The 22,168-nt window shown below is 41.2% G+C and overlaps 1 protein-coding gene across 2 annotated transcripts in view; it reads right to left on the bottom strand.

The window, feature by feature from the left end:
- Positions 1-22,168, bottom strand: part of LOC121503884 (RNA binding protein fox-1 homolog 3-like) — a 679,192-nt gene that overhangs the window by 397,634 nt on the left and 259,390 nt on the right. For both annotated transcript variants that reach the window (XM_041778468.1, XM_041778467.1), the window contains one exon: positions 15,311-15,404. In XM_041778468.1, coding sequence (XP_041634402.1) covers positions 15,311-15,332 — 22 coding nt within the window. In that variant the 5' untranslated portion in view covers positions 15,333-15,404. The remainder of the gene's footprint in view (positions 1-15,310; positions 15,405-22,168) is intronic.

The raw sequence follows: 22,168 nt of genomic DNA, 5'->3' as shown, positions 1-22,168 counted from the left end.
TAGCCTCAAGCTAATCTTGCAAAGTGTTTTGGTGTAAAGGCACATTTACTTTGTGGTTCTCATCACTTTTTCAGCAGTAAATAACCTGATAAATGTTTGCAACTTGCCCAGCGCCAGGAAAAGAAAGTCAGAAAATGGCTGGTCAAGAAAGAAAAGAAAAGCCCTGAAGAAGTCCAGATGCCCAAGTGGCCACTGAGAGTCCACAACTGCTGGCCAAAATGTAAAAATATGGACATAAAAGTGGCGATTAAGTCCTCCCTGTACCATGCAACTTCACTTTTATTTAGACATTAACCAAAAAAAGTGTATTTATTAGTTTCAAAACACTTGGCCTTAATGCATCTGAGCATTCAAGTCAGTTATTTTGCAGAAAACACATGCAAACTACACTAAATGTTTGAAATGCATTTGATTCAAAGGATGGTGAAAAATCAAACTTTTAAAAATGAGTAGAAGACACGAGCCGATGCACAGAAAAGTATTTAGAAGAGTTTATTTCCTTCTTTGCATTCATGTTAATGCTCATCACTCAGCCTCTGTGCCACTGTCAGAAAGGCATGACACCTTCAGTGCCCAATGCATTATGGGAAATGTAGTGTATCTGCTAATGTTCAGTGCTTTAGGATTTTATAATTAGAAAAATGACGATCTTTGGAAGTGCTAACAAGCCACATAAAATGGCGTGCTGGACCAGAATCGGCCCACAGACGTTGAGTTTGACATACGAGGTCTAATCCTGAAAGTCCGCATCCCTGCTACAGGTGAGCGTGGACCCCATCAACCAATCAGCTCCTACAATTTTTCTTAATTTTGTTCCTAAAGTTTCTCAGAGAAACCTTAGCAGGGTTGAAGTTGATGAATGCCAGGGCTCTAAACAGAGGTTTGTGCATGTTTCTCCTAATTAGATAAACAGATAAACACCCTTTTATACCCATATAAGGGCCTGAGACTGCAGGGCGGTGTGCAAACACAGAAAGTAGAGAGGAGGGAGAGAAGAGGCAGAATAATCATTCAGATTAAACATCTCATCTGTGGCCTGTTCCCAGGTTGAAGACAACCAGTTGTAAGGCAGGTCTTCTCTTTTTGCTCAAAAGTTTCCTCATTTTTAAATCTTATTTTTGGGCCTCACTAACGTGCAGCAGTGCAGCGTTTTGTGTCACTCTCATGTTTTCTCAACACAAATAAAAATGGAAGGAGAATCACACAGATAATGACTTCTGTTTAGTTTAAAACCTCTAAATACCCCGGTACGGGATCGTGCCAAGATTCACATGTTCAGTGACAAACTAAAGCTCATTATTCACACACAGAAAAGTGGAAAAAAAATAAGGGAAAACTTAAGATAGAATCAGCAAATCTGTGAGATATAGGAAATAAACAATACTGATAAACTTGTCAATAAGTGTAGATCTACGTAGCTGCATTGATTGAGCTTTTCTTGCTACATTTCTCTCTTTGGTGCTGTGTTGCTAAATGCTAACTGTAATTTAAATCACTGGATTATCAACTACCTTGGCCATTCCTACCAGCAGCAGAGAAATGTCTTATCTCAACACTTCCAGCTTCTTAAAACCAGACAAAAATCTCTAAAACGTGACAAAGCAGAGTTCAGGTGAATTAGGATTTTCCTGCATCTGCTCAAGCTTCCTGCTGGCTGCAGAATTCAAAAGCTAAAGCATTAGCCGCTGCTAACAGGTGCAAATACAAATTTGGGAATTGTTGCATGATGGGGATGTTTGGGGGACACTGGACACCTTTCACCTTTCTTTTCCACGAGTCCAGAGCTCGGTTTAGTCCTGTTCTCTTTATTGAATGACTCAAAGAATGAGATGTTGCATAAAAAACTCTGCCTTTTCCAGTAAATATCTCCACTTCTACCTTTCTAAAACAAAGCAAACTAGCCAAAAATCTTTAAAACATGAAGAAGCAGAGTGAACTTGAAAGAGTGTTCTTTGTTGCATCTATTCAAGCTTCATTTCTGCTGCAGGATTCAAAAGCTCGAGCATTAGCTGCTGCTTAGATGTGCACAGACACATTTGGAAAATGCTGCAGGATGGAGATGTTTGGTGGACTCTGAAAATGTTTTTATAGAAGTCGTGTGTTCAAATGAATTCCTATCCTCTCTATTTAGGTGGCCTGGGAGTAAAAGAACACAAGGATGCATGCTTAAAATGCTCTGTCTTCAGCTTTTATTTCAGTAAACATCTTCTACCAAAACAGAGGCAGAATGAGAGAGGGGTTCTGTTGCATCTGCTGACAAATTTTGAAAATTTCTCTTCATGGGGTGTTTGGACACCGGCAGACTTTCTGTGTAGTGAACATTTAGAGTCCTTTCTCTTTATGTCTGTATGTGTTAAAACTCCAGAGAAGTCGTTTTCCCTCTACTGAGATGGCCCTGACATTTGAGATTTTACATGTTTTAAACCACAGGTGTCAAACTCGAGGCCCGCGGTCAAATCCGGCCCAGAGAACAATTATATTCAGCCGTAAGATCATATCATTGTTGTCTTCTAACTGGCCCACCAGTCTGAGGTCTGCAGATTCCTCCTGTATAAAATTCTAAACTTCAACTCAATTATTTAAAATATATTTAAGTCATAAAAATCTGTAAAACTAGAGAGTACGAAAGATTTCATAAAAATTCAAGAATGTGGGGGAAAACAAATGAATCTGTGTTTTATTTCATAATTTTGCATCTCAAGATTACGACTCAAACTTATGATTCTGACTTTTCATTTCATGCTTTGACCTTTTCAACTCATAATTTAGACTTAATATGTCACATTTTTATCTTTTACACTCCCAATTTTGAATTCTAGCTCATATTTTGACACATTCAACTCCTTGCTTTGACTTTTTAATCCCATATTTTGACTTTAAACACATGATTTCACTTTTTTCTGATATTTTGACATTTTAAATTAATACTTTTTACTTGTTATATTATATTTTGACATTTTCAACTTCCAGTTTTGAATTTAAATCAGTCTTACCTTTTTAAGTCATCATTTTGGATTCTCGCTCATATTCTGACTTTCTCAACTCCTAATTTTGGCTTTTTAATCCCATATTTTGACTTTAAACATATGAGTCATTTTTTTTCTCATATTTTGATATTTTAAATGAATAATTTTTACTTTTTTTAATCATATTTTGACCTTTAACTCTCCCAATTTAAAATTTTATGTCATATTTTGACATTTTAAATGTATACTTTTTATATCATATTTTGACGTTTTACACTCCCAATTTTGAATTTAAGTCATGTTTTTAACTTTTTAAGTCATTTTGAATTTTAGCTCATATTTTGACACTTTCAACTCCTTGCTTTGACTTTTTAATCCCATATTTTGATTTTAAACACATGGTTTCAATTTTTTTCTCATATTTTGACATTTTAAATTAATACTTTTTACTTTTATATTATATTTTGACATTTTACACTCCCAATTTTGAATTTAAATCATATTTCAAACTTTCTAAGTCATCATTTTGAATTCTAGCTCATATTTTTACATTTTCAAATCCTAATTTTGACTTTTTAATCCCATATTTTGAGCTATTAGATACATAACTTTAAATTTTAAGTCATATTTAGATTTTTAAATTCATGATTTCTAATTTGATGTCATATTTTGACCTTTCAAACTTATGATTTTTAACTCTCTCCTTGTTTTGCTCTTTAAAAACATAATTTTTTAAATCTTAAACATAGTGTTCTGGTCTTTTGAATTAATAATTGGATTTTTAATCTCAGATTTGAGCCTTTAAATGTATCATTTTTACTATTTTGAATTTCCAATGATTTATCATCAGAGCTTTTTTCTATTTTATCTCTGGTGAAAATGAGGTTGACAGTTTTGTTAAATGGTGACCCTGTTCGGCCCTCGGGTTAGACCTGAATCCAGAGTCCGGCCCCTGTTTTAAACACTCACTTATGAGCTTTTTGTTCCCGCTCTGCTGCAGCTTCTCTCTCTGTAGCACAGCTCACTGTTTCTGAGGGTATCAGCTCTCACCGTCGTGTTTCAGGACACGCCAGCAGGTCCGTACACGGCGGTGTCACGGCGTTGCTTCAAAGTGTGACAAACAGGAAGTTGGCTCAGATACTAAATGTGTTTACATTAAAGTACGGCGGCCTGATACCGGCCCTCCTGCACGTCTGTTTGCAGACATATTTCTCTGAAACAAAGCCGAGGGGGCACGGGAGGGAGAGGGGCGGGCTACGCGGCGTTTCATTGCTGCTGATAACATATAAATGCATGCACACATGGATGCTGCTCGTAAATGAATAAACACATACATCAATTTCAAAATCCAACACATTTGAAATTCAAATGCAGCCACGCTGCTTTTTTCTGCTCTTTTTTTACGATCTGTCTCATTTCTCTTGTGGAGATATAAAAGGAGAGGGCTGAGAGGAAAAATTAGAGGGGTGGGAGAGAACAAATGCTGTATGGAATGTGAGATTATGTATTTGGTTTGTACGTCTCCCTCCTGTTTAAATCAAACGTGTGGGGGCCGCGTAGCCCTGGGCTTGTTGCTGGTGACACTTTCAGTGTTTCTAGACTTCTCTCCTCCCCCTTTTCAGTCCTGAATTGAGAAGCGGGGTGGAACGGGGGGTGTGGGCTTCTGGCGGAGGGTGAATTAAATAGTCACTCTCTCTCCCTCCCTTCTTTCTCTCTCCTTCTCTCGCACTTTCTCTTTTTTTTCAGTGGCGTTTAAAATCAATTCATTCAGTGGACTGCTGACACAGCCCGGCCCAGAGAGCCCAGGATTTATGGCTCCCTCTAATGGGCATGCTCTGAACCAAAGCCCTGCCGTCAGCACAATCCTGCCAGCCACCCGTCCGCCCCACTCCCTCACTCCATCTAGCTTTTAAAGACGCAGGCAGCCCTCCTCTTCTCCTCCCCCTCCTCTCTTTTTCCTCATCATCCCTGTAGTGTTTATGGTGGACGGGTCTTGGGAACGTTTAAGACCACAGACATGGAGATATCAGGAGGGTCCAACACGATGCACAGGGAGGCAAAGAGACCAAACATGACAGGTGCATCTTTAGTTAAATAGAGATGATGATTACAGAGGATTAATGCTGCTGAATTTCTGTGGTTTGGGTGTGTAGAGTCTCATTCACTGATCAATCATGTATGGACGTAGCTTTTGTGACGTCTGAAGTACAAACCAACAATCTTCCCCTTAACCTGACTGTCCTTTGTTGAACTAAACCCTCACTCCTCGCCAGTTCCACCCACTTTTACAAAAGTTGCCAACTATTTACAACAATTTTGGCAAAAATATGAAGGAAATATGCCCCAACATCCCCAGCTTCATCAACATTACTTAATCAGCATCACAGATGATGTCATCTTAAAAGATGATGTCATCCTTTTAAGCTTATTCAACTCCAATTCCAAAAAAGTTGGGGCACTCAATAAAAAGATGTAGAAACGGGGACAAGTTTACCATCGTGTAGCATCCTCACTTCTACTATTAACAGTCTAGAATCCTCCTGATTCATGTGACCACAGAACAGTTTTCCAAGCAGCCTCAGTCCATTTTAGACTAGCTTTGTTTCCTCTGACCACAGAACAGTTTTCCAAGCAGCCTCAGTCCATTTTAGACTAGCTTTGTTTCCTCTGACCACAGAACAGTTTTCCAAGCAGCCTCAGTCCATTTTAGACTAGCTTTGGGCCAGGAACGGTAGTGCTTCAGGATCCTGTCCACATACGGGTTTTTAGTTTTCTTTATAAAGGTATTTAAACATCAACCAAAGTCAAGCTCTAAACATCACCTTTTCTTCAGGACAACCTGGAGTTTAAAAATATTTTTGCAGCAGTAATGTCACTGGATTTCTGAAAAGTCATGGGCCTGTAAAGACCAAAGATAAAGCAAAACGTAAGTTTAAATTCAAAGATTGTTATGTGTGACACACAGTAAACAGTGACTTTTTTTGCACAAACTCCCATCTCTTGGGGGCCAAAAGGGGAAAAAAATAATCATTCTGTGACAAACAGTCTTCAAATATCCACATTTTTACAAAAATAGTCCTTGCACTCTTTTGAATCGGCTGTTTTTGAGCTGTTATTCAAAGCACTTCCTGTCTGCAGAGACACAGAGGGCCACATCAGAAACCCTCTCCCTCTCTTTGTCTTAATTATGAGCTATTTAGGCCGTCTCCGCTTTTAAGACGTCCACAGTTTGTTGAAGCAAGGCGCCATGATGGAACAGCCTGCCACTGGTTGTCACAGCCCATGTGACAACCACTGTAGGAAAACAATATGGTGGCTAAGTCACCCAAGTTCAAGGCTTGTTAGAAAGTCATCCATAAGAGCTACGAAGGCGTGGATAGCATCACTAGAACAGCAAAAGTTATTTTCTAGAGGTAAATAAAGGAAGTGGCTCCGATTTAGGGTTCAAAAGTTAATCAGCATTTTAACCTGTGTCTCTTCTTGTCATATATGATAACACTGGTCTCAGACGCATAACCTGATTGGTTGCAACAAGCTGCTCCAGCTGATTTTCACTAGCAGTGCTCACTTTTCAAACTTTTGTTGCCCCGTCCCTACTTTTTTGAACTGCCATCAAATTGAAAATGAGCTCATATTTGTCATGAAAAGCTAAAATGTCTCAGTTTCAACATCTAATATGTTTGTGTTCTACTGTGAATCAAATATTGGTTTATAAGATTCAACAATTATCTGCTTATGTTTTTATTTACATTTAACACAGTGACCCAACTTTTTTGGAATTTGGTCCTGATTATGCACAGATAACAGGTTTAGATAGTCTAATACAGTGGTTTTCAAAGTGTGAGGCGGGCCTCCCCTGGGGGGCGCCACAGAGCTTCAGGGAAGGCGCCGAGCCATAAACCAGAAAAAAGGTGATTTGCTTTGCTAACCTCTGCTGTGCATGGAGCTAAATGGACTTAGAGTTACTTATAGAGCAGTGTTACTCAACCAAAGAGCCAAATGATTGAAAATACCTTTGCAAGAGACACAATCTAAGAGGTGAAAAGAGGAAAAAACAGGTTAAAGTAGCAATAAAAATAGGTTAACGGTGGCAAAAATAGTCAAGAAGCAGCAAAAAATGGGTGAAAATGGGGAGAAAAAGTGACAAAAAATGAGTGGAAAGTGATTTAAATGGGCAAAAAAGCAGTCAAGAGTGGCAAAAATGGGCAAAGAAAGAGGAAACAAGTGGTATGTAATGGCAAAGGGTAGTTTAAATGGACAAAAAGTGGCAAAAAATTGTGAAAAATGGCAAAAAGAAGAGGCAAAAATTGCGCAAAAAAGGAAACAGGTGGTATTTAATGACAAAAGGTCACTTAAATGGACAAAAAGTGGCAAAAATGGGATAAAATTGGCAAAACTTAGGAAAAATTGGTAAAAAGACGTCACAAAAAAATGGAAAAAAGGGATATTGAATGATGAAACGTTGCTTAAATGGGCGAAAAGGTTAAAAAGGGAAAAAATGGGGAAAAAGAAGCAAAAAGAAGTTGTAAAATGGCCCAAACAAATATGAAAAAGGGGGTATTTTTTTAATGGCATTATAACTGAATAAGAGGGAAAGGCAGATGTTTAAGGACATTTGCAAACCAAAATATCCAAAATATATGAATGTTAAAAATGTTTAAAGATTAGACATAAATGTTTGAGATGTTGTTTTATTTTATTTTTTTTATTTGAATCCTTTTTGTGGGTGGGGGTCCACCGGAGGGATCAGTTCTTAGGGGAGGCTCACTCTCACACACTTTGAAAAGCCCAGCTCTAAAACTTCTACTGACTGTAGCGTTGCCACCAGCGTTCCACCCCGCAGGATGCTTGATGCTTGTCTGCACATTTTTGTGCTCTATCATTTAAAACGCCATGCATCCTTTCATGAGGTCATGTGGGGCTGCAGCCAATCCCAGCTGCCGCTGAGCCGGAGGTGGGGTTAAACCGTGGCCTGGGCACCGCTCAATCTCAAGGCAAAGAAATGCAATAACTCAGAAGATGCCTGTCTAATCAGGGTTGTAAAACTGCGGCTGCTGGAGCGTCCTGCAGTTTTACCAGCGGAGTCTGGTGCCCACGATGTTAAAAACAATCCTACCTCAACCAAACCGTCCGTCTCTGCAGGGATCCGCTCCTCACACTCTTAGATTAACCATTTGAGCCTGTCAGCTGAAAAACAAGCGCTTTAAGGGGACATTGAGACCATTATTGGCCATTTTGTGGTTCCAGTCTGAAGCAATCTTCTCTAAGAAGAGTCTCTTTTAAGTTTCGGCTGTTTTTATCAGTGAAGTGTGTTTTTTTTACAGCGTTGCTTCCCAGAGCTGCATCAATAATCTCTCTCTGTGATTATTTACTCTAACAGCAGGAGAGAGGAAGTGTACGACGCTGTTAACTTCAAAATAAAACCCACACTAACAGGTTTTTTTTAGTTAAATGCTTTCTTGAGATTATTAAAAAGCCTCCTCCCTGAGCGGTACATAACATCTCTATCCATTACCTCGGCTGACTAGTGGAGCTTCCTAAGGTCCGGGGAGTTTATCTATATTCATATATTCATGGTGTCACAGAATCTGAAACAATTTATGGTCCAAGAGGAGGGAAAAAAGAAGCGAGGTGATTGAAAAGAGCGTGCCAGCGTAAAGAGAAATAAGAAGGATCATGGCCTGAATTGTGATGACAACATGGAGTCGCTCCTGCGAGTCACTCTGAGCGAGTTAGCGAGTGTATCGTCTGCCTGAGTGTGTTTCTGTATCATATTTATGTCTGCGACGCAGCTGTGCACACTCGGGGAAGTACGCCGCGCTGCTGTTGACCCCGTTATATCCTCAGGCAACCCGGCAATTTGCAGACAAACACAGACCTCTCCTTCAGGCCCCGAGCCTCCGACGTGCATCCTTATCCATATTCCAGCTCCGCTCCGCAGCCTGTCAGGGCGCCATGGGCCCTGAATTAGCCTCCCATTACAGCCGGGCGCCGGCTCCCCCGAAACGTAACCATAACTGACCATTTGGCGGGGCTTCATTATAAAGCCATGCATGTAAAATCAAGTCATGGTCCCCGGCCGTCACTTTCAATTTCAAAATACAACCCCCCCTCCCTCCCAGAACCCCCGTCTTTCTCACTTACTTAAGTTCAAGCCTCTCCTTGTTTCATAAAATATGATCTGATTAAAATAGATTACACACCTTGTTAGCAGAGCGTTTCATATTTGATATGGCGCCGCTTTAAGACGGCTAACCTCCTCCATGATTCAAAGCCATTGTGGCCTTGTTCTCTGGCCTATTTGTTTAATAAGCTCTGCTACATCAGTGGGCCTTTTAAGTGAACACAAGCCCCCGCAGCAAAGGCAAGAGATCAATACTCGCACCTGAAAAAAACAGAAGGAATCACGGCCGAGGATTTTCTCCTTCCAAGGAACAGGAGCGAGATAGTCCGCCACAACCGTACAGTATACCAGAGGAAATCCACAAACAGGAAGTAGCTTTTATGAGGCGACCTGTGGGGAGAGCTACAGGTCAGCGCTGAAATATTCAGCAGCGATTAGACGGAGGAGCTGAAGCTCCGCCGACGTCTGAGGAACAAGAGAGAGCTCGACAACGGGAAGGGAAAAATAAAGAGCAGAGACCAGTGGAGGGAGGTCAGCCGTTACAGCTGTCAGAGGTGGAGAGTAAACATTAGAACGATCACAGGAATAAACTTCATCATGACAATAAAACTCAATAACACCAGGCTAAAAGTGCATCAGCCCGCTCTGAACCTGTCCCAGATACGCCAGATTACCAGTCCAGCCTGGGATCCTCCAAAACAAACTCCAAACGTCAGACAGCAAGATGAAGAACACACGTGACCACGTTACTCATGTTTCTCTTTTCTGATTGGTCCTCTGGAACACCGTAAGACACAATATTATCATTTTCATTTCATATTCCTCCTTTGAAATCTTGTTTTTCCCCCGTTTTGTGATTAGCGCCAGATTTCTAACTGAAAGACAACGCACCGAGAAAAACGACTTTAAAGATTGAAGTCAGATTATAAGATTGAAGTCAGAATTCAGACTTTAAAAAGTCAGAAGTTTGAAATTTCAGTCAGATTAGTGAGATTATGTCTGAATAAAAAAGTCAAAATTCTCATTTAAAGATTCAGAACTCTGAGATTCATATCAAATAGATGAGATTAACAGAGTCACAAATTAAAAACCCATAATTCTTAGGTTAAAGTCGGATTATGAGATTAAAGTAAAAATTCAGAGATTCATGAGATTATAGTCAGAATTCTGACTATCTGAAATCTGAAATTTTGAAATGAACGTCAAAATTCTGCCTAAAAAACTCAGAATTTCAAGAATCAACTCAGAATTCTAAGTAAAAAATAAAAGAAATCTGAGATTAACATCAGATCAAAGTCAGAAAACTGATTTTAAAAGGTCAGAAAAAAGTCATAATTCTGAAATTAAAGTCAGGTTTATGGGATTACAGTCAGAATTCTGACTAAAAAGTCTGAATTTTGAGATTTATATCAGATTATTAAGATTTATGTCTTAATAAAAAAGTCAGAATTTAGAAAAAAAGTTAAAATTCTAACGTAAGGATTCAGAAATCTGAGATTTAAATCAAATATATGAGATTAACATCATGATTCTGAGTTCCTATCTAAATTTATGAGATTACTCTTAAAATTCAGAGTTAAAGAAGTCAAAATTCTTAAATTGAAGTCAGAATTCTGACTATTAAAATCTGAATTTTTTAATTAAAGTCAAAATTTTGCCTGAAAAAGTTTAATTTTAAAGATTTAACTCAGAATCTAAAGTCAGATTTACAGGATCAAAGTTAGGATACTGAATAAAAAAAGTCGGAATTTTGAAATAAAAATCATAATTCTGAAATTAAAGTCAGGTTTATGGGATTAATGTCAAAATTCAGAATAAAAAATCTGAATTTTGACATCTAAATCCGATTCATGTTATTAAAGTCAGAGTTTTGGCTAAAAAAAAGTCTGAGTTTTGAGATTTAACTCTGAGTTAAAAACTAAAAAGTCCTGAGATTAAAGTCAGACTTACAAGATCAGAGTTAGAACACTGAATAAAAAAAGTCAGAATTATGAAATAAAAGTTAAAATCCTGACTTTAAAAGTTATAACTCTGAGTTTACAGTCAGGTTATGAGATTAAAATCAGAATGTCGAGATTTCAGTCAAATTGTTTAGATTTTTGTCTAAAAAAGTCAGAATTTTAAAAATAAAACTCAGAATTTTGAAATTAAAGTCAGGTTTATGTTATTAAAGTCAGAGTTTTGTCACTTAAATCAGATTCATGTTATTAAAGTCAGAGTTTTGTCACTTAAATCAGATTCACGTTATTAAAGTCAGAGTTTTGGCTAAAAAGAAGTCAGAATTTTGAGATTTAACTCTGAGTTAAAAACTAAAAAGTCCTGAGATTAAAGTCAGACTTAAAAGATCAACGTTAGAACACTGGGTAAAATCATTCAGGATTAAAAAACAAAGTCTGGCGTGCCGGTAGTCGAGTGGTTAAGGCGTGCGCCATGTACGCAGGCGACCCGGGTCGAATCGGGCCCTTGGCACTATTTCCTGCATGTCTCTTCCCTGTTTCTGACTCTGTCCACTGTCCTATCAAATAAAGGCAAAAAATAAATCTTAGAGAAAAAAACAAAGTCAGACTCCTGAGATTAAAGTTAGAATTCTGGGATCAAACTTGGAATATTGATGGAAAAAGAGTGGATTTTTGGGTCATAACAGGGAGTTAACATGAAGAATTCTGAGAATAAATTCATAGTTCTGAGAAACATAAACAGAATTTAAAGACTGGAGTTATTCTGAGGGATTAAGGTCAGAATTTTGACTTTTTTCGACTTTTGAGATTTTGTGTTAACCCTCCTCCTCTGTTGTAGACTTCATAAGTATATTTTTAAATTATTGATTGTTCTGAGTGTATTTGTTGGTGCTTTATGTCAGTATCCGTCTTGCTCTTTGTTTTTCAGTGTTTTTGTCACTAAACGTTCTGAAAGGCTCTCCTGTTTTCTCCTGTTTCATTGGCTGTGATTTTGTGTTTCCTGGTCCTTAATTTTCCCAGCATCCCTCTCTCCCTGCGTCATGCTCTTTCACTAAATAGATCGAGATGGACCCAACTGCTGTCAAGATGGCCGACACGGGCGTCGCTATACATCCAGTCCATGCCGGAAGTCCAGAGCGGAAGTTTCCTCTTGGTGTTGGACTCAGCTGCCAGTGTTTGTCAGCCTAAGCCTAACCCTTGGTGCTGGATCTCAAATACATCACCTTCCCCACTACCTCACCCTGAACCTAACCACCCGGGTTTTAATGCCTAAGCCTAACCTTAGACGTACGGACTTCAGGTTGAGACTTTCGGTAGGGATTGGATGTATGTCGGCCATCTTGTCTGCAGCAAGGTACTCTTGAATAAACCAGCAAACAGCCGTCCAGGATACGAGAGGAAAAGTAAAAACAGGAAGCAGTTTTCACGCTGCCACCTGTGGGAGATCTCCTGGTCAGCGGTGAAATATGCTGCGGCGATTAGAGAACTGAAGCCTCGCCAACGTCTCCGACATAAGACAGCACGCCACGCTGATGGGATACTCTAAACAGAAGAAGAAAGGAGAGTCTTTGAGGGCAACTGAATTCATTCTAATCCTCAGCTCGTCTGCTGACTGATGGAGGACTCCTGGTGTAATCGCTGATGGGGGGGTCAGAATGAAAATAACACTCCCTCCATTTAGCGTGAACAAAGTCCGTGTAAGAGGGTAGAATGTAATGGCGTGCTCCAGGAATGTAATTATCATTTAGCGAGTCCGTGAGCTGTGTTTGACAGGGCCTGAACTGCGTGAAAAACTCATTTTCATTTTTCTTATTATATCATGATTATATAAACATTCTTAACCAGTGGCCACAGCAGCAGCAAATTATTGCAAATTAGCCCCATATTGCCAGTTTTTTTAGCGGCGAGGCGAATGAACAAGCACTAGAACTCCAGTGTTTATTCCATAAATCAGCTGAACGCCGCACCTGTTGAGAATGTAAATAGCTGAGGCTATTTGATTAAACTCTTACATCAAAACATTTGAAGAGCTCCCCCTCTTCCTCTCCCTGTTTTTGCTGTTTTCTTCTCCGCATTAAGTTTGTTCTCTCTCCTCCTACACCCACTGCAAGCCGAGTTTCAATGGGCGGTGACGGGGGAGACATAACACCCACCAGCTATACGTGGGGGCACGGGAGGTCCATCATTACCGAGCCGCAGTGGTGATCACGGCAATAATATAGAACTATAACCCAGCAATTAGACTAATGGAAAACGTCCCTATTTCTCCCGGTGTGCTGCAGCGAGATGCGCAGCGTGCCCCGCGGGCCCCCCCTGGAGATGAGGCTGGAGATGTGAAGTGGAGAGGAGGTAATGGCGGAGGCCCATTGATCCTCACTGCCACCTGCTATATGGCTCCGCCGAGGATGGGAGGGGAGGCAGAGGACTCCATCTGGGGAGAGATCACGCCGGCTCCTGGGCTCTCAGGCATATGGATAAGAGTCTTTCTCTAGTCTTCCGCTACTTAACCAGCACACATTAGCACAATATGGCCGGATAGGGGAGAGTAAGGCGTGCATACATACAGGCGATATTACAGTAACGGTGCGTCCACAGCGAGAGGGCGTGAAGCCGTTTGCTCAAACTCTGGAGCTCCTCGTGTGAGAACACGAGCTTCCTAACCACCCTGAAAGTAAGGGCCTCTCTGCCCAATAAAATGTGAATGAAAGTGGGGGTATAAATCATAAACATTCACAGAAAGCAGCTGAAAACAAGGGATGGATGCCCAGCATATATGACCCTCCTGCAGAAAGATGCAAGGCATTAAAGGGACATTACAACAGCCCTTCAACTTTGTCAAGTTTTGTCACACATTTTGCAGAGCCAACTTACTCCTCCAGAGCAGGGGCTCTCAACCTTTTCAGCCCGCGACCCCCAAAATAAAGGCGCCAGAGACCAGGACTCCCACTAGACCTGGAGGTGGTTGAACACAGACATGCACATTCAAGAACAGTGCAGACAAGGCCGTTCATAAGGGGGATAAAGGGGGAGGTCTCTGGGACCCAGCCACACTGGAGGCCAGTGGAGGTCCGCAAAACCATGGTCCATGGTGAGGTTAAGCTGTGGACAATTGTGTTCAACATGAAAATAAATCAACAACAGTCCCAGCTGAATATTTCTCTGGTTTTCTTAGCGATTATTTGAACCAAGAATAGCGACAGTCCCAGTTTGTTCTATCTTCTCTTGTTTTGATCCAGAGAGTTAAGAGTCAGAGCTTCCTAATGAAATGTGCACAAAAGTGGAGATTAAATACAAAACTCCCACTAAACACAGCTGGAAACTGCTCCAACTGAAGCTGTAATCACCATTTTTTTTTAGTACTGTGATAAATTAGGGTGCAACAGTTCACAAAGGTCTCACTTTGCTCCGTACTAAAGCTGAGAAATGAATCCAAAATGAGGTTAAATTGCAATATAACCTACTGCAATCTGAACTGGTGATTTTTTTTAATCTTTCTCTGCCAAAAGCCCTCTGAAGATAGAAATAATTAATCTCAAGTCACTCTGCACATTCACATCCATGTAGAGGAGTCTGTTACAGAGTCTTTGTTGTGCTTTCGTTGCCCTCAGTTATTTTAAACCATAAACCACGAGTTTGTAGGTGAGTGATTAGAATACACAACATGGGAAATGAGCTTTGGCTGCACGGAGCAACCCCTGATCATGTGACATGGTGTTTAAGTTTAAAAGATGATTTTTGTCTCATCTGTAACTGCAGAAAACCAGAGTTTGCATCCTTTAAAATCTTCCTCCTTTACATCTTAGAGGACAAAAACATGCTTTCAGAGTTTTCTGTCAGATTTCCACATGGGAGCATCTTTTTGGGCTGCTTGTTAAATTTCTTAAAGACTCTGCACATAAACTTATTTTCTCAGCTTAATTTAGAAGAAAGAAGCCATGCCGTTACACATTATGATTCATTCGCATCTACACTCTGTTTTAATGGTTGTAAATGAAGTTTGGGAGGTTTGAGACGCAGGAAACGCTGAACATAAAACCCTCTTAGAGGGCTGAATTCATTCTCAACAAGCCTTTCTTCTTCCTGATCTCATGAAACAATTATAATCTTTGATGGAAAGCTCTGCTGGAATGAAGCTGAACATGGAGAAAACTTTCCCATCTCAGCTCAGTCCAAAGAAACAAACCTGAAGTATGAACCGTTGGAAGTTTAGAGACAGGATCTCATGCAGTAACAAGGGGCTGAAGGGTAATAAAGAGGCCTACCTGCCCAGCTGGGGGTCTCCATGTACAGGTAAAGCCGGTCGGGCTGAAGCTGGGTCACTCGACTCGCTGCTGCTGCCACAGGTCCTGAAGAACTCTGCACAGAGGGACGAAGGAAAGCTTAGGTTAATGTGGAACATAAAGACTTACATTTATTCTTTTCCCAGAGTTAGAGAAGAGGAGCATTCATAAAAGTCTATATGTAAAGTTGAAGTTGAAATGTTGTTACTCAAGCTAAGAACAGAGCCTGAAAAAAGGGGAACAGGAGAGCCGATGTAGTAGACATGATGTTAGCTTGCTCATGCACAAAGACAGAAAACCACAGCAGAAAGATGGAGATCAGGGGAGCAGATATGACTGCATGAAATTATTATTATTATTATTATTATTATTATTATGACCTTTATTTCTAAGTTTAAGAAATGCAACGAGACACAGAATGTTTGTTTACACTTTAGACATCCATCCATCCATCCATCCATCCATCCATGGATCCTGGATGACCAGGAAGCATTCTGGTCAGAGGCTGAGTGCACCAGCTTGGCGTAAATACGGCAGTCTTGTCTCCTTTGTCTTCTGTCGCTATGATTGATTTGTAGGCTCAACTTTACACTGGATGCAATGAGTGCAACAGAACAGTCCGACTTGGACTCGATCTATTCATACACATTCCTGTGAACATTCACAGAGAGGTGAGTGTTGCCAAGTCCCTCCCATGGGTAGGAGGTAAAGTCCAGCGGGGGCACAGATTAGAGCTTTAAGTCACTCATAACTTTTAGCTCTAAATCAGATGTGACGTAGCGCCCTGGCATACAATCAGTATAGCTACCATAACTGCAGTAGTTCTACTCTGAACTCCTCACTCTTGGACTTCTTGTCCCATAATTTCTCTCCACCAGTATGGTAAAATGCAAAAACTGTTAAGAAGTCAACACTTTATGAACCTAAAAGGCCCCTTGGCATGCAAATTATGTTAGCTGAAGTGTCATTTTGTGAGACTGAATATGCCTTTTTTTGTTGATGTGTACAAGTTTTTGCTTTTGCTCTCCATGCATGCACGATGGTTTCCACCTGGCAACCTCAGAAAGTAAACAAATGATGGCTTTTGTTCTATAAGAGGTAGCTAAAACAAATCCTTCCTTCAATTCATGCATCCACACACTACGAGGGATCTAGAATTACAGAAGGACCTCTTAAATGTGACCCTAAATTAGGTTTTGAATGCAGAAATGATGCTGGAGCTTTTAGTAATCATGTTTGGACACAGAACATATGGTTTGTATTCATTCTGAGGAAGTGTTATTACATTTGTGTAACACAGTTATCTGACAGAGAATTGATAATTTTGGTTGCAGAGCGAGTGATTAAACGAGTGCATGCCTGTGCCTGAATGTGCATCTGCATCACTGGCTAAAAAAAACACGGACTGTGGCGAGCGAGCACGCACGCGCCCGTGCATAACTGTGCATGCATTTGCAGCGCGTTTATGCCTGCTTTCTTCCAGCGGCTGCTTTTTCTGCTGACTGCTGTATCTGGTGCAGGCCTCGGCTTGGCTGTTGCCCAGAAGCCCAGCCGGTGAACCGCGGAGAAAGCGCATTGATTTCATCCCAGCAGAAATCCCTTCTCCCCGGTACCCGCCCCCCTACCCCGCCCAGCACCTGATTAAGCATTTGCAGGGAGCCGTGCCAACGCAATTTGTCATTTATCAAAAGTAATTAAAAGCAATTTCTTTTCTCTTGTTGATTGGGAATTGACTAATTGTTGAGTCTGTGAAAACGGGGGGATAAATAAAACAGGGAAGGATGAATTTTACATAAACTCAGAGGAAAACATAAATGCTGTAAAACGAGGGCCAGACATCTGGCTCTGTGATTTCTCTCTACATGATTATGACTGCAAAACCGAAACAGTTGTTTAGCGCACTCTGATATACAGCCCATAGGCAGTAAATAATATATTAGAAACAGCATATTGACTAGCCGACTTAAAAGCGTGTTTTCACTTCATGTTGTGTGAACAAGAGAGTGGGAGGAAAATACAAACACTCACAAAATGGGAGGAAAAACAGCTCCAGCTCGTGCAGAAAGAGATATTTGAGCCAAATCTGAACATCTGAGGCTAAGAGGAGAGGAAGGAGAGGAGAGGAGCTGGAGCCGTCCACCAGCAGAGGTTACAGTACCCAATGAAACCAAGCAATATCGTTCCAACATTATCGGTAACAACCTCTGAATGCACCATTACCTTCTATAAGGGCAGAATGAAATGTCAGAATTGATTCGAGAGGGGAGGGTTGATATAAGTGGGCAGCTACGGTGGCCATTTTGTTTCAGTGGCCCTTTATTTGGTGTCCCTGGATCATTAGCAGACGGCGTTTATAAAAAAAAAAAAAAAAAGGAGCTGGATGAACATGAAGGATGTGTGGGCGGCCATCACGGGAGTCTCCAGTGACAGCATGCGGATAGAAAACAGCGGAAAAACACTCAGAAAGGCGTCAGAGAGAAAAAAAAAGGCAACGCCAGAGGAGCGGGTTAAATTTCCCACCACTTTGTAAATAACTTTAGCTGCACAAATACCTGGCTTTGCTCTGAGCGCTCTGAAAAAAATCCAAGCCAACAATTTATTCTCTGCCAACAAATGGAGCCGTTGCTTCAATGAGACGATTTGAATATCCCTTTGAAGGCTGCAGATGGACAAGCAACGCTATCATTGCCTGGGAACACAGAAATAATTGGGCAACGGTGGGAGAAGCCCACATTGAGCGTCTCTGCTGAGACACAGCCCTGCGTGGAATATCTAATTGAAGCTCTCACTCTCTCCTCGCTTTTGTTTACATTCCCATTCATCATAAAAAACTCAATTACTTATGTTCCCTAACATGTATGGTTATTAATGTTCTAATTATGCTTCTCCTCTCTAATCTTTCGCCGTGCAATTTGGGTGATGTATGTCGGAACAGCGCGGCGAGTCCCCTGGATGTGGAATTAGGAACGTACGTGCAACAACCTTCTCCTGGGAGCCATCTGACGAAGAGAGGAAGCTTGTCATGGTTTGTCTATACATGAGGCTTCACGCCAGCTCAGTGAGCACAGCGAGCCTCTGTTCAACAAACAGGAAGTTGACCAACCAGCTCTGGACTACATTAACACCAGAGAGGCCAGACCTTCTGGAGAGGTCACTAAAGACTGCTACATTAACTCTCTTATCTCTCATAATGGATGCAAACAGAATTACAGTTGCTGCAATCCTAATTCCAAAAAAGTTGGCACGCTGTGTAAGATGTAAACAAACAGAATGGAATGACTTCCAAAACTCATGAACACATATTTGATTCACAATAGAACATAAACAACATATCAGATGTTAAACTGAACATTTCATGAAAAATATCAGCTCGTTTTTGAATCAGATAGCAGCAACACATCTCAAAAAAGCTGGGATGGGGCAACAAAAGGCTAGAAAAGTAAGTGGTACTAATGAAAAACAGCCAGATGAGCATTTTGCAACCAATAAAGTAAACTGCTATCAAGTCAGTAGTTTGACTGGGTTTAAAAGGAGCATTTTAGAGAGGCAGAGTCTCTCAGAAGTAAAGATGGGTAGAGGTTCACCAATCTGTGAAAAACTGAGCTGTAATGGGATTTTAGCTTCCTGGTCTCACCTCTTCCCCTCCAACACCCCCACTGTTCTCTTTTGTATGGAGCTTACGCCACAGACACGGGGAAACGATAGGGCTGGGAAGGTGTCGAGTTTACTGCATATGTAAACACGAAGCAACAAAAGGTGACTGTGCTAGTTCCTGAATAAGTGTCAATATTATATTTTTTATATTATAGTATTTTAAATTGTGATGTCCAGACCGCCTGGAAACAAAGCCCTTTGTGGATTCCTCCCAGACAGAAGGGGAGGTGTTCCTCAAGCATAAATGCTCTCGTCTCCCCATGTTCTTGGTCTCTCTCTTCATACTGACCGCCCGTGTGTGATGATGGACCTTTCTTTGCAAAGAAATAAAAGCTTGTCAGCCGGCAGATGTCTGATATTTCATTTATTCACCAGCAACAGAGAAAAATTGCCACAACAGAGTCTAAAAATTGTGGAAAAATTTCAAAAAAATGTTCCTCTAGACTCTGAATCTCCTCCATCTACAGTCCGTAATATCATCAACAGATTCAGAGAATCTGGAGAAATCTCTGACAGCAAGGGACAAGGCTGAAGGGGCCCTCAGGGGCCACTGCATTAAAAACAGGCATGATTCTGTAGTGAAATCACTGCATGGGCTCAGGAATATTCCAGAAATCATCGTCTGTCTACACAGTTGGCCGTGCCATCCACCAATGACAGTTAAAGCTGGATCATGGAGAGAAGAAGCCATATGTGAACAGGATCCAGAAACACCGCCGTCTTCTCTGGACCAAAGCTCATTTAACATGGACTGAGGAAACATGGAAAACTGTTCTGTGGTCAGAGGAAACCACAGACGCTGTGTCCTGTGGACTAAAGAGGAGAGGGAGGATCCAGCTTGTTCTCCTGGCTCAGGTCTAAAGCCTGCATCTCTGATGGTATGGGGTTGCATTAGTGCCTATGGCGTGGGCAGCTCTAACATCTGGAAAGGAACTATCAATGCTGAAAAGTAGAGAGAGCTTTTAGAGCAACATCTGCTCCACTGAACTGGCTAGCAACTGATTTTCTCACTTCCAGATGTTTACAGACTGTTGTTAAAGAAGAGGAGATGCTACACAACGCTAACCATGGTGCTGTCCTAACTTTTTTGAGATATTTTGCTCCAGTCCAATTCAAAATGAGCTGATATTTTTCATGCAAAGGTAAAATATTTCAGTTTTTGACCTCTGATTTAGGGTTCATGTGCTATTGTGAGTCAAATATGAGTCAGTGCATTCACTTTTTATTTACAATTTGCACAGCGGCCCAACTTTTTTAGAAATGAGGTTTCAGAAGAGACTATTTTTTCATCGTTTTTCATGCATGCTGCTAAAATGACACTCTAAAGTAAAATACAGTCAGGGACGGGCAGGGTTGTGACTCCTCCTTCTGTAAAGTTAAAGGTATTTCAAACGACTGGCATGATCTTTCCCGTGTTAGAGCAAATTCTGACAAGCACGGCAGAAAAACAAAGCAAACTACCTCTGGCCGGCTCTTCTTATCCTTCTTGTGAGAGGCTATAGGTATGACAGTTTTAGAGGTGTGAAATAATGTCGGAGAGAGCCTTGAGGAGCCCCCGCAGAGAGGCTGAGAGGGTCCTGTACTGCCTCAAGCAATGAGTGTTCTTCAAGGCTTTTTCCTCAGAGCACTTTTACAAGAGCACAAATTAGGTGTAAGGGATGCCTGCGTGTGTCGGCGGGGCTCGCACACACCGGAAAGACGGGGAAAAATAAAAAAAGAAAGGGGCAGAAACTCGGATGACAGTGAAGAAACGGAGGGCGTCGTAAAGTGCGGAAAATAAGCTCTCACTTTCAAACGTTTACGGCGGCTCAAATATCTGATGATACCTCTCATAGCTTTTAATCTTTAATGTGAAAAATTAATCATCCCATTCATTATTTTAATAGCTGTCATTTTTCTCTCCCCAAAGTGATGATTTATAACCATTAAGCCCTGCGTAGGCTTGTGTGAGAGGGATTTATCGTAATGTTTGCACCAGGTAGCCTCCAACCATATTTCATTACTCTGACAAGCCATTAAAATGCCCTGGTGATTAAACAACAGCTCTGAGGTCAGCGTGTATGCCTGTTTCTTTACCCAGGCAGGAGCGCCGCGGTGCAGGCGTGCGGGCGGGGAACGGTAGCCGAACAAAGCCCTTTCTCCCCCCGCCGTTCCCCCAAGAGAGCCGATCGTAGTTATAGATCTCTATCTGTTGTGCTGTGCGAGGGCGACCGGGGCGTGTGAGAATAATGTCCATGCACAGGAGCAACAATGAAATGAAGTCAAGAGCCGGCCCATTATGCCCCCTTTTTCTCCTCCGAGGTTCGACACTGTGATAACTGTGCACTTAGAGGAAAAACTCCAGCCTCACATACTCTTAAATCCATCCATCTGCGGCGTTCCCAGTGTTCCCGGGTTATTTTGTGATCATGTAATCTGTGTCTGCTCTCCCCACTTCTGCTCTATTTCAGTTATTGACTCCCTGCTGGTGCTAAAAGGCAGGGGCGTGCTGGAAGCATGAGGCGAAGAGAGGCAGCGTCGACCGTCACCGCCGCCCCAAATACCCAGCTGTTACAACAGAACTGTTGCTGCAGAGATTACACGATAAACAACATTCTGCATGCAGGCGTCTCTTCAAAGAGTCAAGATCAGATGGTTAATGATTGCCAATATGATGAGAATGCACATGCATAAATAACCAAATTAACACGTGCACAAAACTCTTGAAATCCTCCCGACATTTAACAATGCCTCTCGCGAGCTGTGCTTATTCACTACTGTGCAGAACTTTCTGGCAAATGCTGAAATAGTAAATAAGCTACCTCAGGGCATGATCAGATGAAGAGGACTGACACAATCCGGGCCGTCCTCTGGGTGTCCTTGCATGTTACCAAATTAACAGGATTGTTCTGATTCTTGGGGGATTGCAGACAGACCAGGGGCACATATTTTTGTTCAAAAAGCCTGAAAAAGTGTATTTTGCATAAGACCTTTATGCATTAAGAGAAATAAGGGAAATAATTCAGATAACTTCGGTCTGTTGGTCCTGCCTAGAACTTCACAAAGTGATCCTGAACATGGCTGATCAGCTGATAGAGCACCAATATCTCTAACCCTGCCGTGAGGATACTTAACTGTCTGAGCTAATATCTACCAATACTGATCTCATGCTGACAGCATCATACATCCGTAGTAAGGCCAGTGATT

Source organism: Cheilinus undulatus, linkage group 21 (assembly GCF_018320785.1).
Source record: "Cheilinus undulatus linkage group 21, ASM1832078v1, whole genome shotgun sequence".
Taxonomy (NCBI): Eukaryota; Metazoa; Chordata; class Actinopteri; order Labriformes; family Labridae; genus Cheilinus; species Cheilinus undulatus.
Note: the sequence above shows the minus strand (reverse complement) of the source record. Positions and strands in the feature narration are given on the sequence as shown.